The sequence below is a fragment of the Oncorhynchus mykiss genome, chromosome 6 (genome assembly GCF_013265735.2).
Source record: "Oncorhynchus mykiss isolate Arlee chromosome 6, USDA_OmykA_1.1, whole genome shotgun sequence".
Taxonomy (NCBI): domain Eukaryota; kingdom Metazoa; phylum Chordata; class Actinopteri; order Salmoniformes; family Salmonidae; genus Oncorhynchus; species Oncorhynchus mykiss.
The window spans coordinates 99,780,740-99,797,821 of NC_048570.1; the positions used below are offsets into that span (position 1 = coordinate 99,780,740).

Here is a 17,082-nt window from a genome sequence, read left to right on the forward strand (position 1 = left end):
GGCTGACTGCTACAGACAGAGACAGAGAGAGATAGATTCCCAAATTGAGAACACCTATTGACTGGAAATGGGGAACCCCCTGCTAGGGATTCTGGTTGTATGGGAGACACTGTAGATGGTGCTGCTATACTACAGTATATCTAGTTTAGATGTTGAAAAGGGTGACTGCCTCACCAGGAAGGCTATGAGACTCCTCTGGAAACTCTCCCACTGGAAACAGCTGTTGATGTACTGGAATGTGGATTGCACTGCTCTGTAAAGGTTACGCACGCGGTACACGTTACGCGCCAACATCTGGAACGAATACAGAAACACACCTTAAAAAGATGCTGAGAACAACACAAAATGGCTGCCTGTTTCACAACATTTGAACTATGGAGATTCATTTAGCAAACCTTTTTAGAAAACTTTGGATTGTCTTCCATGAATTTCTTCTCCTTTGGTTTAAATGTTCTGATAGCTGCTCTGACCTAAAAACACAAGATGAAAACAGAAGTCAAATGGAGAGAGATGGAAGAAGACACAGGATGTTCCTGTTTAAATGGAGAGAGAGATGGAGGAAGACACAGGTTGTTCCTGTTTAAATAGAGAGAGATGGAGGAAGACACAGGTTGTTCCTGTTTAAATGGAGAGAGATTGAGGAAGACACAGGTTGTTCCTGTTTAAATAGAGAGAGATGAGGAAGACACAGGTTGTTCCTGTTTAAATAGAGAGAGAGATGGAGGAAGACACAGGTTGTTCCTGTTTAAATGGAGAGAGATGAGGAAGACGCAGGTTGTTCCTGTTTAAATAGAGAGAGAGATGGAGGAACACAGGTTGTTCCTGTTTAAATAGAGAGAGATGGAGGAAGACACAGGTTGTTCCTGTTTAAATGGAGAGAGAGATGGAAGAAGACACAGGTTGTTCCTGTTTAAATAGAGAGAGATGGAGGAAGACACAGGTTGTTCCTGTTTAAATGGAGAGAGATGGAGGAAGACACAGGTTGTTCCTGTTTAAATAGAGAGAGATGAGGAAGACAAAGGTTGTTCCTGTTTAAATAGAGAGAGAGATGGAGGAAGACACAGGTTGTTCCTGTTTAAATGGAGAGAGATGGAGGAAGACACAGGTTGTTCCTGTTTAAATGGAGAGAGATGGAGGAAGACACAGGTAGTTCCTGTTTAAATAGAGAGAGATGGAGGAAGACACAGGTTGTTCCTGTTTAAATAGAGAGAGATGGAGGAAGACACAGGTTGTTCCTGTTTAAATAGAGAGAGATGGAGGAAGACACAGGTTGTTCCTGTTTAAATAGAGAGAGATGGAGGAAGACACAGGTTGTTCCTGTTTAAATAGAGAGAGATGGAGGAAGACACAGGTTGTTCCTGTTTAAATAGAGAGAGATGAGGAAGACACAGGTTGTTCCTGTTTAAATGGAGAGAGATGGAGGAAGACACAGGTTGTTCCTGTTTAAATAGAGAGAGATGAGGAAGACAAAGGTTGTTCCTGTTTAAATAGAGAGAGATGGAGGAAGACACAGGTTGTTCCTGTTTAAATGGAGAGAGATGGAGGAAGACACAGGTCGTTCCTGTTTAAATGGAGAGAGATGAGGAAGACGCAGGTTGTTCCTGTTTAAATGGAGAGAGATGAGGAAGACACAGGTTGTTCCTGTTTAAATAGAGAGAGATTGAGGAAGACACAGGTTGTTCCTGTTTAAATAGAGAGAGATGGAGGAAGACACAGGTTGTTCCTGTTTAAATAGAGAGAGATGGAGGAAGACACAGGTTGTTCCTGTTTAAATAGAGAGAGATGGAGGAAGACACAGGTTGTTCCTGTTTAAATAGAGAGAGATGGAGGAAGACACAGGTTGTTCCTGTTTAAATGGAGAGAGATGGAGGAAGACACAGGTTGTTCCTGTTTAAATAGAGAGAGATGAGGAAGACAAAGGTTGTTCCTGTTTAAATAGAGAGAGATGAGGAAGACAAAGGTTGTTCCTGTTTAAATAGAGAGAGATGGAGGAAGACACAGGTTGTTCCTGTTTAAATGGAGAGAGATGGAGGAAGACACAGGTTGTTCCTGTTTAAATGGAGAGAGATGAGGAAGACACAGGTTGTTCCTGTTTAAATGGAGAGAGATGAGGAAGACACAGGTTGTTCCTGTTTAAATAGAGAGAGATTGAGGAAGACACAGGTTGTTCCTGTTTAAATAGAGAGAGATGGAGGAAGACACAGGTTGTTCCTGTTTAAATAGAGAGAGATGAGGAAGACACAGGTTGTTCCTGTTTAAATAGAGAGAGATGGAGGAAGACACAGGTTGTTCCTGTTTAAATGGAGAGAGATGGAGGAAGACACAGGTTGTTCCTGTTTAAATAGAGAGAGATGGAGGAAGACACAGGTTGTTCCTGTTTAAATAGAGAGAGATGGAGGAAGACACAGGTTGTTCCTGTTTAAATAGAGAGAGATGGAGGAAGACACAGGTTGTTCCTGTTTAAATAGAGAGAGATGGAGGAAGACACAGGATGTTCCTGTTTAAATGGAGAGAGATGGAGGAAGACACAGGTTGTTCCTGTTTAAATAGAGAGAGATGGAGGAAGACAAAGGTTGTTCCTGTTTAAATAGAGAGAGATGGAGGAAGACACAGGTTGTTCCTGTTTAAATAGAGAGAGATGGAGGAAGACACAGGTTGTTCCTGTTTAAATAGAGAGAGATGGAGGAAGACACAGGTTGTTCCTGTTTAAATAGAGAGAGATGGAGGAAGACACAGGTTGTTCCTGTTTAAATAGAGAGAGATGAGGAAGACACAGGTTGTTCCTGTTTAAATGGAGAGAGATGGAGGAAGACACAGGTTGTTCCTGTTTAAATAGAGAGAGATGAGGAAGACACAGGTTGTTCCTGTTTAAATAGAGAGAGATATGAGGAAGACACAGGTTGTTCCTGTTTAAATAGAGAGAGATGGAGGAAGACACAGGTTGTTCCTGTTTAAATAGAGAGAGATGGAGGAAGACACAGGTTGTTCCTGTTTAAATTGAGAGAGATGAGGAAGACACAGGTTGTTCCTGTTTAAATAGAGAGAGATTGAGGAAGACACAGGTTGTTCCTGTTTAAATGGAGAGAGATGGAGGAAGACACAGGTTGTCCCTGTTTAAATGGAGAGAGATGAGGAAGACACAGGTTGTTCCTGTTTAAATAGAGAGAGATGAGGAAGACACAGGTTGTTCCTGTTTAAATGGAGAGAGATGGAGGAAGACACAGGTTGTTCCTGTTTAAATAGAGAGAGACGAGGAAGACACAGGTTGTTCCTGTTTAAATAGAGAGAGAGATGGAGGAAGACACAGGTTGTTCCTGTTTAAATGGAGAGAGATGAGGAAGACACAGGTTGTTCCTGTTTAAATGGAGAGAGAGATGAGGAAGACACAGGTTGTTCCTGTTTAAATGGAGAGAGAGATGAGGAAGACACAGGTTGTTCCTGTTTAAATGGAGAGAGAGATGAGGAAGACACAGGTTGTTCCTGTTTAAATGGAGAGAGATGAGGAAGACACAGGTTGTTCCTGTTTAAATAGAGAGAGATGAGGAAGACACAGGTTGTTCCTGTTTAAATGGAGAGAGATGGAGGAAGACACAGGTTGTTCCTGTTTAAATAGAGAGAGATGAGGAAGACACAGGTTGTTCCTGTTTAAATAGAGAGAGATGGAGGAAGACACAGGTTGTTCCCGCACACACACTCTACAGTACAGTATCTGACAGGACCGGTCCATCGGTCCAGATGACCCTACAGTACAGTATCTGTCAGGACCGGTCCATCGGTCCAGATGACCCTACAGTACATTATCTGACAGGACCGGTCCATCGGTCCAGATGACCCTACAGTACAGTATCTGACAGGACCGGTCCATCGGTCCAGATGACCCTACAGTACAGTATCTGACAGGACCGGTCCATCGGTCTAGATGACCCTACAGTACAGTATCTGACAGGACCGGTCCATCGGTCTAGATGACCCTACAGTACAGTATCTCACAGGACCGGTCCATCGGTCCAGATTACCCTACAGTACAGTCTCTGTCAGGACCGGTCCATCGGTCCAGATGACCCTACAGTACAGTCTCTGTCAGGACCGGTCCATCGGTCCAGATGACCCTACAGTACAGTATCTGACAGGACCGGTCCATCGGTCCAGATGATCCTACAGTACAGTATCTGTCAGGACCGGTCCATCGGTCCAGATGACCCTACAGTACATTATCTGACAGGACCGGTCCATCGGTCCAGATGACCCTACAGTACAGTATCTGACAGGATCGGTCCATCGGTCCAGATGACCCTACAGTACATTATCTGACAGGACCGGTCCATCGGTCCAGATGACCCTACAGTACAGTATCTGACAGGACCGGTCCATCGGTCCAGATGACCCTACAGTACAGTATCTGACAGGACCGGTCCAGATGACCCTACAGAACAGCCCCTATGGGCTGTGGGCCCTGGCCAACAGAATAGACTGGAGGGGCATCAGACAGTGTGATTGGACTCACTGGGTTGAAGACGAGCTCCAGCTCTAGGGAGATGCTTCCTTTAGACAGACACCCCAGATCCTCTTTCTTCAGGGGACAGCAGATCGGTTGACCATTGTGGATCTGGAGGGGACAGAGAGTGTAATGTAATGTACAGGTAATATACAGAGACCAACACTAAGCTGGAACAGTGGATTACTGGAAAACCGAGGGTGAAGACATGACTGGACTGTAAGGCCCTCTTTTTTTAATTTTATTTATTTCACCTTTATTTAACCAGGTAGGCAAGTTGAGAACAAGTTCTCATTTACAATTGCGACCGGGCCAAGATAAAGCAAAGCAGTTTGACACATACAACGACACAGAGTTACACATGGAGTAAAACAAACATACAGTCAATAATACAGTATAAACAAGTCTATATACGATGTGAGCAAATGAGGTGAGAAGGGAGGTAAAGGCAAAAAAAGGCCATGGTGGCAAAGTAAATACAATATAGCAAGTAAAACACTGGAATGGTAGATTTGCAATGGAAGCATGTGCAAAGTAGAAATAAAAATAATGTTTGATATGGGTCTGGAAGGAGAGTTTACAGTCTAACCAGACACCTAAGTATTTGTAGTTGTCCACGTATTCTAAGTCAGAGCCGTCCAGAGTAGTGATGTTGGACAGGCGGGTAGGTGCAGGTAGAGATCGGTTGAAGAGCATGCATTTAGTTTTACTTGTATTTAAGAGCAATTGGAGGCCACGGAAGGAGAGTTGTATGGCATTGAAGCTTGCCTGGAGGGTTGTTAACACAGTGTCCAAAGAAGGGCCAGAAGTATACAGAATGGTGTCGTCTGCGTAGAGGTGGATCAGAGACTCACAAGCAGCAAGAGCGACCTCATTGATGTATACAGAGAAGAGAGTCGGTCCAAGAATTGAACCCTGTGGCACCCCCATAGAGACTGCCAGAGGTCCGGACAGCAGACCCTCCGATTTGACACACTGAACTCTATCAGAGAAGTAGTTGGTGAACCAGGCGAGGCAATCATTTGAGAAACCAAGGCTGTCGAGTCTGCCGATGAGGATGTGGTGATTGACAGAGTCGAAAGCCTTGGCCAGATCAATGAATACGGCTGCACAGTAATGTTTCTTATCGATGGCGGTTAAGATATCGTTTAGGACCTTGAGCGTGGCTGAGGTGCACCCATGACCAGCTCTGAAACCAGATTGCATAGCAGAGAAGGTATGGTGAGATTCGAAATGGTCGGTAATCTGTTTGTTGACTTGGCTTTCGAAGACCTTAGAAAGGCATGGTAGGATAGATATAGGTCTGTAGCAGTTTGGGTCAAGAGTGTCCCCCCCTTTGAAGAGGGGGATGACCGCAGCTGCTTTCCAATCTTTGGGAATCTCAGACGACACGAAAGAGAGGTTGAACAGGCTAGTAATAGGGGTGGCAACAATTTCGGCAGATAATTTCCAGATTGTCTAGCCCGGCTGATTTGTAGGGGTCCAGATTTTGCAGCTCTTTCAGAACATCAGCTGAATGGATTTGGGAGAAGGAGAAATGGGGAAGGCTTGGGCGAGTTGCTGTGGGGGGTGCAGTGCTGTTGACCGGGGTAGGAGTAGCCAGGTGGAAAGCATGGCCAGCCGTAGAAAAATGCTTATTGAAATTCTCAATTATGGTGGATTTATCAGTGGTGACAGTGTTTCCTATCTTCAGTGCAGTGGGCAGCTGGGAGGAGGTGTTCTTATTCTCCATGGACTTTACAGTGTCCCAGAACTTTTTTGAGTTAGTGTTGCAGGAAGCAAATTTCTGCTTGAAAAAGCTAGCCTTGGCTTTTCTAACTGCCTGTTTATAATGGTTTCTAGCTTCCCTGAACAGCTGCATATCACGGGGGCTGTTCGATGCTAATGCAGAACGCCATAGGATGTTTTTGTGTTGGTTAAGGGCAGTCAGGTCTGGGGAGAACCAAGGGCTATATCTGTTCCTGGTTCTAAATTTCTTGAATGGGGCATGTTTATTTAAGATGGTTAGGAAGGCATTTTAAAAAAATATCCAGTCATCCTCTACTGACGGGATGAGATCAATATCCTTCCAGGATACCCCGGTCAGGTCGATTAGAAAGGCCTGCTCGCTGAAGTGTTTCAGGGAGCGTTTTACAGTGATGAGTGGAGGTCGTTTGACCGCTGACCCATTACGGATGCAGGCAATGAGGCAGTGATCGCTGAGATCTTGGTTGAAGACAGCAAGAGGTGTATTTAGAGGGCAAGTTGGTTAGGATGATATCTATGAGGGTGCCCGTGTTTAAGGCTTTGGGGAGGTACCTGGTAGGTTCATTGATCATTTGTGTGAGATTGAGGGCATCAAGTTTAGATTGCAGGATGGCTGGGGTGTTAGGCATGTTCCAGTTTAGGTCGCCTAGCAGCACGAGCTCTGAAGATAGATGGGGGGCAATCAGTTCACATATGGTGTCCAGAGCACAGCTGGGGGCAGAGGGTGGTCTATAGCAGGCGGCAACGGTGAGAGACTTGTTTTTAGAGAGGTGGATTTTTAAAAGTAGAAGTTCAAATTGTTTGGGTACAGACCTGGATAGTAGGACAGAACTCTGCAGGCTATCTTTGCAGTAGATCGCAACACCGCCCCCTTTGGCAGTTCTAGCTTGTCTGAACATTTTGTAGTTTGGAATTAAAATTTCTGAATTTTTGGTGGTCTTCCTAAGCCAGGATTCAGACACAGCTAGAACATCCGGGTTGGCAGAGTGTGCTAAAGCAGTGAATATAACAAACTTAGGGAGGAGGCTTCTAATGTTAACATGCATGAAACCAAGGCTATTATGGTTACAGAAGTCGTCAAAAGAGAGCGCCTGGGGAATAGGAGTGGAGCTAGGCACTGCAGGGCCTGGATTCACCTCTACATCGCCAGAGGAACATAGGAGGAGTAGAATAAGGGTGCGGCTAAAAGCAATAAGAATTGGTCGTCTGGAACGTCTGGAACAGAGAGTAAAAGGAGGTTTCTGGGGGCGATAAAATAGCATCAAGGTATAATGTACAGACAAAGGTATGGTAGGATGTGAATACAGTGGAGGTAAACCTAGGTATTGAGTGATGAAGTGAGAGATATTGTCTCTAGAAACATAATTGAAACCAGGAGATGTCATTGCATGTGTGGGTGGTGGAACTAATAGGTTGGATAAGGTATAGTGAGCAGGACTAGAGGCTCTACAGTGAAATAAGCCAATAAACACTAACCAGAACAGCAATGGACAAGGCATATTGACATTAAGGAGAAGCATGCTTAGTCGAGTGATCAAAAGGGTCCAGTGAGTGGAGAGGTTGGTTGGGGGTCATGGCGATTTAGATAGCTAGCCAGGCCATCGGTAGCAAACCAGCATAGGATGGAGGTCTGTTATTAGCCAACTCTTGCGTTCCGTCAGTAGATTAGTGGGGTTCCGTGTGGTAGAGGGGATTAATCCAAATCACACAACAACAACAAAAATAAAAGCAATAGATATAGTTATAGAGGCCCAAGAAGAAAACATAATAATAATAATAATAAAAATAAATAAATAAATTGTCCGATTGTCTATTCAGATAGCAGCCGATAAGACAGCTAACGGTTAGCAGGCCGCAGATGGGCGTTCAGGTAACGTCGCGACGGAGGAGCCAGCCGGATAACTCCTTCGGGTAGATAACGTCGGCAGTCCAGTTGTGAAGGCCCGGTGGGGCTCCGCGTAGGCAGTAAAATGGGTCCGGATAGGTGACTGCAGCCCAGGAGTGATTGATGGAACTCAGGAGTGATTGACGGAGCTGGCTAGCTCCGGAATAATTGATGTTTGCTCCGGAATCGACGAAAGCCAATAGTCACACGGATAGCAGCTAGCTAGCTGTGAGATCCAGGTATGAATGTCCTGAGTTAGCGGTTGAAATCCATGGACATGGAGAGAAAAATTGGTCCGGTATGTTCCGTTCCGAGCCGCGCTGCGCCGTACAAAACTGACGATAGATTTTCGAGCTAAAGGATAGCTGATGACCACAAACCGTGGTTAGCTGAATACTAACGATTTGCCAGTAAAGAAGCTAACTAGCTTCTGAACTAGCTTCAGATTAGCTTCTGGATTAGCTTCTGGCTAGCTCCTGGCTAGCTTCTGGCTAGTTTCAGGATTACAGATTTGAGGTAAATAATACTTTTTTATAAATATAAATTGGTGAGGCGGGTTGCAGGAGAGTGTTTTGAAGATGAGTTGATGGAAAATTAAAAAAATGTATGTGAAAAAAGTTGTAAATATATATATATATATACGGGACACGACAAGATGAGGACAAAAGACGTCTGAACTGCTATGCCATCTTGAAAAAATAAATAAATAAATAAAATAAAACTTGACTTGGACTCCCAGAGACTGGACTGTAAGGCCCTGTTGACTTGAACTCCCAGAGACTGGACTGTAAGGCCCTCTTGACTTGAACTCACAGAGACTGGACTGTATAAGGCCCTCTTGACTTGAACTCACAGAGACTGGACTGTATAAGGCCCTCTTGACTTGAACTCCCAGAGACTGGAGTGTAAGGCCCTCTTGACTTGGACTCCCAGAGACTGGACTGTAAGGCCCTGTTGACTTGAACTCACAGAGACTGGACTGTAAGGCCCTCTTGACTTGAACTCACAGAGACTGGACTGTATAAGGCCCTCTTGACTTGAACTCACAGAGACTGGACTGTAAGGCCCTCTTGACTTGGACTCCCAGAGACTGGACTGTAAGGCCCTCTTGACTTGGACTCCCAGAGACTGGACTGTAAGGCCCTCTTGACTTGGACTCCCAGAGACTGGACTGTAAGGCCCTCTTGACTTGAACTCCCATTCATCTAATGACAATACATATCGGTGTAATATGTCAGAGGATTTACACTGCTCACAGAGAGGAGTGGTCACTATGGTACTCACAGAGAGTAGAGGAATGGTTACTATGTTACTCACAGAGAGTAGAGGAGTGGTCACTATGGTACTCACAGAGACTGGAGGAATGGTCACTATGTTACTCACAGAAACTGGAGGAATGGTCACTATGTTACTCACAGAGAGTAGAGGAGTGGTAAATCTGCTACTCACAGAGAGTAGAGGAGTGGTCACTATGTTACTCACAGAGAGTAGAGGAGTGGTCACTATGTTACTCACAGAGAGTAGAGGAGTGGTCACTATGTTACTCACAGAGACTGGAGGAGTGGTCACTATGTTACTCACAGAGAGTAGAGGAGTGGTCACTATGTTACTCACAGAGAGTAGAGGAGTGGTCACTATGTTACTCACAGAGACTGGAGGAATGGTCACTATGCTACTCACAGAGAGTAGAGGAGTGGTCATTCTGCTACTCACAGAGAGTAGAGGAGTGGTCACTATGCTACTCACAGAGACTGGAGGAATGGTCACTATGGTACTCACAGAGAGTAGAGGAATGGCCACTATGTTACTCAAAGAGAGTAGAGGAATGGTCACTATGTTACTCACAGAGACTGGAGGAATGGTCACTATGGTACTCACAGAGAGTAGAGGAATGGTCACTATGTTACTCACAGAAACTGGAGGAATGGTCACTATGGTACTCACAGAGAGTAGAGGAATGGTCACTATGTTACTCACAGAGAGTAGAGGAGTGGTCACTATGTTACTCACAGAGAGTAGAGGAATGGTCACTATGTTACTCACAGAGAGTAGAGGAATGGTCACTATGCTACTCACAGAAAGTAGAGGAATGGCCACTATGTTACTTACAGAAAGCAGAGGAATGGCCACTTTGCTACTCACAGAAAGCAGAGGAATGGCCACTATGCTACTTACAGAAAGCAGAGGAAAGGCCACTTTTCTACTCACAGAAAGCAGAGGAATGGCCACTTTATAACTTAAAGAAAGCAGAGGAAAGGCCACTTTGCTACTCACAGAAAGCAGAGGAATGGCCACTTTGCTACTTACAGAAAGCAGAGGAATGGCCACGTTGCTACTCACAGAAAGCAGAGGAATGGCCACTTTGCTACTTACAGAAAGCAGAGGAATGGCCACGTTGCTACTTACAGAAAGCAGAGGAATGGCCACGTTGCTACTCACAGAAAGCAGAGGAATGGCCACGTTGCTACTTACAAAAAGCAGAGGAATGGCCACGTTGCTACTTACAGAAAGCAGAGGAATGGCCACGTTGCTACTTACAAAAAGCAGAGGAATGGCCACGTTGCTACTTACAGAAAGCAGAGGAATGGCCACGTTGCTACTTACAGAAAGCAGAGGAATGGCCACTTTGCCCAGGAAGTCAGGTGCTTTGTCTCCATCCTCATCAAAGATGGTCAGCTCCAGAATATCATGGATGTCTTTTACTGGGCTGGACAACACACACACATGGATATAAATACAGCAGAAACAACCACTGAAATATTAACCTGGGATTAGATGGGTGGCTTATATGGCAATTGACCATCGACTGGCATATTAACCTGAGATTAGATGTGTGGTTTACATGGCAATTGACCATCGACTGGAATATTAACCTGGGATTAGATGTGTGGTTTATATGGCAACTGACCATCGACTGGAATATTAACCTGGGATTAGATGTGTGGTTTATATGGTATCTGACCATCGACTAGAATATTAACCTGGGATTAGATGAGTGGTTTATATGGCAATTGACCATCGACTGGAATATTAACCTGGGATTAGATGTGTGGTTTATATGGCAACTGACCATCGACTAGAATATTAACCTGGGATTAGATGTGTGGTTTATATGGTAACTGACCATTGACTAGAATATTAACCTGGGATTAGATGTGTGGTTTATATGGCAATTGACCATCGACTGGAATATTAACCTGGGATTAGATGTGTGGTTTATATGGCAACTGACCATCGACTAGAATATTAACCTGGGATTAGACGTGGGGTTTATATGGCAACTGACCATTGACTGATATAGTAACCTGGGATTAGATGTGTGGTTTATATGGCAATTGACCATCGACTGGAATATTAACCTGGGATTAGATGTGTGGTTTATATGGCAACTGACCATCGACTGGAATATTAACCTGGGATTAGATGTGGGGTTTATATGGCAATTGACCATTGACTGATATAGTAACCTGGGATTAGATGTGTGGTTTATATGGCAACTGACCATCGACTAGAATATTAACCTGGGATTAGATGTGTGGTTTATATGGTAACTGACCATCGACTAGAATATTAACCTGGGATTAGATGTGTGGTTTATATGGCAATTGACCATCGACTGGAATATTAACCTGGGATTAGATGTGTGGTTTATATGGCAACTGACCATCGACTAGAATATTAACCTGGGATTAGATGTGGGGTTTATATGGCAACTGACCATCGACTGGAATATTAACCTGGGATTAGATGTGGGGTTTATATGGCAACTGACCATCGACTGGAATATTAACCTGGGATTAGATGTGTGGTTTATATGGCAACTGACCATCGACTGGAATATTAACCTGGGATTAGATGTGGGGTTTATATGGCAACTGACCATTGACTGATATAGTAACCTGGGATTAGATGTGTGGTTTATATGGCAATTGACCATCGACTGGAATATTAACCTGGGATTAGATGTGTGGTTTATATGGCAACTGACCATCGACTGGAATATTAACCTGGGATTAGATGTGGGGTTTATATGGCAACTGACCATCGACTGGAATATTAACCTGGGATTAGATGTGTGGTTTATATGGCAACTGACCATCGACTGGAATATTAACCTGGGATTAGATGTGTGGTTTATATGGCAACTGACCATCGACTGGAATAGTAACCTGGGATTAGATGTGTGGTTTATATGGCAACTGACCATCGACTGGAATATTAACCTGGGATTAGATGTGTGGTTTATATGGTAACGGACCATCGACTGGAATATTAACCTGGGATTAGATGTGTGGTTTATATGGCAACTGACCATCGACTGGAATATTAACCTGGGATTAGATGTGTGGTTTATATGGTAACGGACCATCGACTGGAATATTAACCTGGGATTAGATGTGTGGTTTATATGGTAACGGACCATCGACTGGAATATTAACCTGGGATTAGATGTGTGGTTTATATGGCAACTGACCATCGACTGGAATATTAACCTGGGATTAGATGTGTGGTTTATATGGCAACTGACCATCGACTGGAATATTAACCTGGGATTAGATGTGTGGTTTATATGGTAACGGACCATCGACTGGAATATTAACCTGGGATTAGATGTGTGGTTTATATGGCAACTGACCATCGACTGGAATATTAACCTGGGATTAGATGTGTGGTTTACATGGCAACTGACCATCGACTGGAATATTAACCTGGGATTAGATGTGTGGTTTATATGGTAACTGACCATCGACTAGAATATTAACCTGGGATTAGATGTGTGGTTTATATGGCAATTGACCATCGACTGGAATATTAACCTGGGATTAGATGTGTGGTTTATATGGCAACTGACCATCGACTAGAATATTAACCTGGGATTAGATGTGTGGTTTATATGGTAACTGACCATTGACTAGAATATTAACCTGGGATTAGATGTGTGGTTTATATGGCAATTGACCATCGACTGGAATATTAACCTGGGATTAGATGTGTGGTTTATATGGCAATTGACCATCGACTGGAATATTAACCTGGGATTAGATGTGGGGTTTATATGGCAATTGACCATTGACTGATATAGTAACCTGGGATTAGATGTGTGGTTTATATGGCAACTGACCATCGACTAGAATATTAACCTGGGATTAGATGTGTGGTTTATATGGTAACTGACCATCGACTAGAATATTAACCTGGGATTAGATGTGTGGTTTATATGGCAATTGACCATCGACTGGAATATTAACCTGGGATTAGATGTGTGGTTTATATGGCAACTGACCATCGACTAGAATATTAACCTGGGATTAGATGTGGGGTTTATATGGCAACTGACCATCGACTGGAATATTAACCTGGGATTAGATGTGGGGTTTATATGGCAACTGACCATCGACTGGAATATTAACCTGGGATTAGATGTGTGGTTTATATGGCAACTGACCATCGACTGGAATATTAACCTGGGATTAGATGTGGGGTTTATATGGCAACTGACCATTGACTGATATAGTAACCTGGGATTAGATGTGTGGTTTATATGGCAATTGACCATCGACTGGAATATTAACCTGGGATTAGATGTGTGGTTTATATGGCAACTGACCATCGACTGGAATATTAACCTGGGATTAGATGTGGGGTTTATATGGCAACTGACCATCGACTGGAATATTAACCTGGGATTAGATGTGTGGTTTATATGGCAACTGACCATCGACTGGAATATTAACCTGGGATTAGATGTGTGGTTTATATGGCAACTGACCATCGACTGGAATATTAACCTGGGATTAGATGTGTGGTTTATATGGCAACTGACCATCGACTGGAATATTAACCTGGGATTAGATGTGTGGTTTATATGGCAACTGACCATCGACTGGAATATTAACCTGGGATTAGATGTGTGGTTTATATGGTAACTGACCATCGACTAGAATATTAACCTGGGATATGATGTGTAGTTTATATGGCAATTGACCATCGACTGGAATATTAACCTGGGATTAGATGTGTGGTTTATATGGCAACTGACCATCGACTAGAATATTAACCTGGGATTAGATGTGTGGTTTATATGGTAACTGACCATCGACTAGAATATTAACCTGGGATTAGATGTGTGGTTTATATGGCAATTGACCATCGACTGGAATATTAACCTGGGATTAGATGTGTGGTTTATATGGCAACTGACCATCGACTAGAATATTAACCTGGGATTAGATGTGGGGTTTATATGGCAACTGACCATCGACTGGAATATTAACCTGGGATTAGATGTGGGGTTTATATGGCAACTGACCATTGACTGATATAGTAACCTGGGATTAGATGTGTGGTTTATATGGCAATTGACCATCGACTGGAATATTAACCTGGGATTAGATGTGTGGTTTATATGGCAACTAACCATCGACTGGAATATTAACCTGGGATTAGATGTGGGGTTTATATGGCAACTGACCATTGACTGATATAGTAACCTGGGATTAGATGTGTGGTTTATATGGCAATTGACCATCGACTGGAATATTAACCTGGGATTAGATGTGTGGTTTATATGGCAACTGACTATTGACTGATATAGTAACCTGGGATTAGATGTGTGGTTTATATGGCAATTGACCATCGACTGGAATATTAACCAGGGATTAGATGTGTGGTTTATATGGCAACTGACCATCGACTGGAATATTAACCTGGGATTAGATGTGTGGTTTATATGGCAACTGACCATCGACTAGAATATTAACCTGGGATTAGATGTGGGGTTTATATGGCAACTGACCATCGACTGAAATATTAACCTGGGATTAGATGTGTGGTTTATATGGCAACTGACCATCGACTGGAATATTAACCTGGGATTAGATGTGTGGTTTATATGGCAACTGACCATCGACTGGAATATTAACCTGGGATTAGATGTGTGGTTTATATGGCAACTGACCATCGACTGGAATATTAACCTGGGATTAGATGTGGGGTTTATATGGCAACTGACCATCGACTGAAATATTAACCTGGGATTAGATGTGTGGTTTATATGGCAACTGACCATCGACTGGAATATTAACCTGGGATTAGATGTGTGGTTTATATGGCAACTGACCATCGACTGGAATATTAACCTGGGATTAGATGTGTGGTTTATATGGCAACTGACCATCGACTGGAATATTAACCTGGGATTAGATGTGGGGTTTATATGGCAACTGACCATCGACTGAAATATTAACCTGGGATTAGATGTGTGGTTTAAATGGCAACTGACCATCGACTGAAATATTAACCTGGGATTAGATGTGTGGTTTATATGGTAACTGACCATCGACTAGAATATTAACCTGGGATTAGATGTGTGGTTTATATGGCAATTGACCATCGACTGGAATATTAACCTGGGATTAGATGTGTGGTGTATATGGCAACTGACCATCGACTGGTGTGAGAAATATTGGAATACAATAGAACATCTTTAAAATGAAAGATGTGTAACACCACGTTAAACCCCATGTTTAAAGGATAACTAAGATTGTAACAAGCAGAGCTGGTGTGTGACTGACAAGGTGAAGACTTTGTTCCAGTTGGGGTTGAGGGTTTTATAGATGGTGTGAGTCTGCAGTCTGTCGTTCCCCAACTCCAAAACACAGAACGGATCACTCTTCCCTGCAACAGACACCCACCCAACCACACACACAGCCAGAGTTAGTGTCTATATACAGTAGCTTTTGTGGTAAAATATAGTGCAACACTAAAGGATATATCTAGTTCTACAGTGAAATGAAGAAGTTCAGAGTGAAGTGCTTCATACCATTTAAATCAGCTGCCAACAGATCAGTAGCCTTGATAATCTTAACTTGAAGGAAACCAACATCCCGGAGGTTCCTGAAGGAACTTTTGAAACTCTGAGAGGGGAACAACATCAGAAATAGAGTCTGTTAACTAACAGGACTGGCCCTGTAAAACAACACATTACAGACAGGACTGACCCTGTAAAACAACAATACAGACAGGACTGACCTTGTGAAACAACACATTACAGACAGGACTGACCCTGTAAAACAACATTACAGACAGGACTGACGCTGTAAAACAACATTACAGACAGGACTGACCCTGTAAAACAACACATTACAGACAGGACTGACCCTGTAAAACAACACATTACAGACAGGACTGACCCTGTAAAACAACACATTACAGACAGGACTGGCCCTGTAAAACAACACATTACAGACAGGACTGACCCTGTAAAACAACACATTACAGACAGGACTGACCCTGTAAAACAACACATTACAGACAGGACTGACCCTGTAAAACAACACATTACAGACAGGACTGACCCTGTAAAACAACACATTACAGACAGGACTGACCCTGTAAAACAACATTACAGACAGGACTGACCCTGTAAAACAACACATTACAGACAGGACTGACCCTGTAAAACAACATTACAGACAGGACTGACCCTGTAAAACAACACATTACAGACAGGACTGACCCTGTAAAACAACACATTACAGACAGGACTGACCCTGTAAAACAACACATTACAGACAGGACTGACCCTGTAAAACAACACATTACAGACAGGACTGGCCCTGTAAAACAACACATTACAGACAGGACTGACCCTGTAAAACAACACATTACAGACAGGACTGACCCTGTAAAACAACACATTACAGACAGGACTGACCCTGTAAAACAACACATTACAGACAGGACTGACCCTGTAAAACAACACATTACAGACAGGACTGACCCTGTAAAACAACATTACAGACAGGACTGACCCTGTAAAACAACACATTACAGACAGGACTGACCCTGTAAAACAACATTACAGACAGGACTGACCCTGTAAAACAACACATTACAGACAGGACTGACCCTGTAAAACAACACTACTGACGTCTCTATAACAGAGGAGGTATAT

At 43.3% G+C, this 17,082-nt stretch overlaps 1 protein-coding gene across 2 annotated transcripts in view; it reads right to left on the bottom strand.

The window, feature by feature from the left end:
- The window catches only part of LOC110508817 (multiple C2 and transmembrane domain-containing protein 2-like), a 109,609-nt gene that overhangs the window by 13,731 nt on the left and 78,796 nt on the right, over positions 1-17,082 (bottom strand). For both annotated transcript variants that reach the window (XM_036981714.1, XM_036981713.1), the window contains 6 exons: positions 15,949-16,042; positions 15,701-15,803; positions 10,731-10,833; positions 4,505-4,606; positions 396-470; positions 175-294 (listed from right to left, as the gene is read on the bottom strand). In XM_036981714.1, the coding sequence (XP_036837609.1) occupies positions 175-294; positions 396-470; positions 4,505-4,606; positions 10,731-10,833; positions 15,701-15,803; positions 15,949-16,042 (597 nt within the window). The remainder of the gene's footprint in view (positions 1-174; positions 295-395; positions 471-4,504; positions 4,607-10,730; positions 10,834-15,700; positions 15,804-15,948; positions 16,043-17,082) is intronic.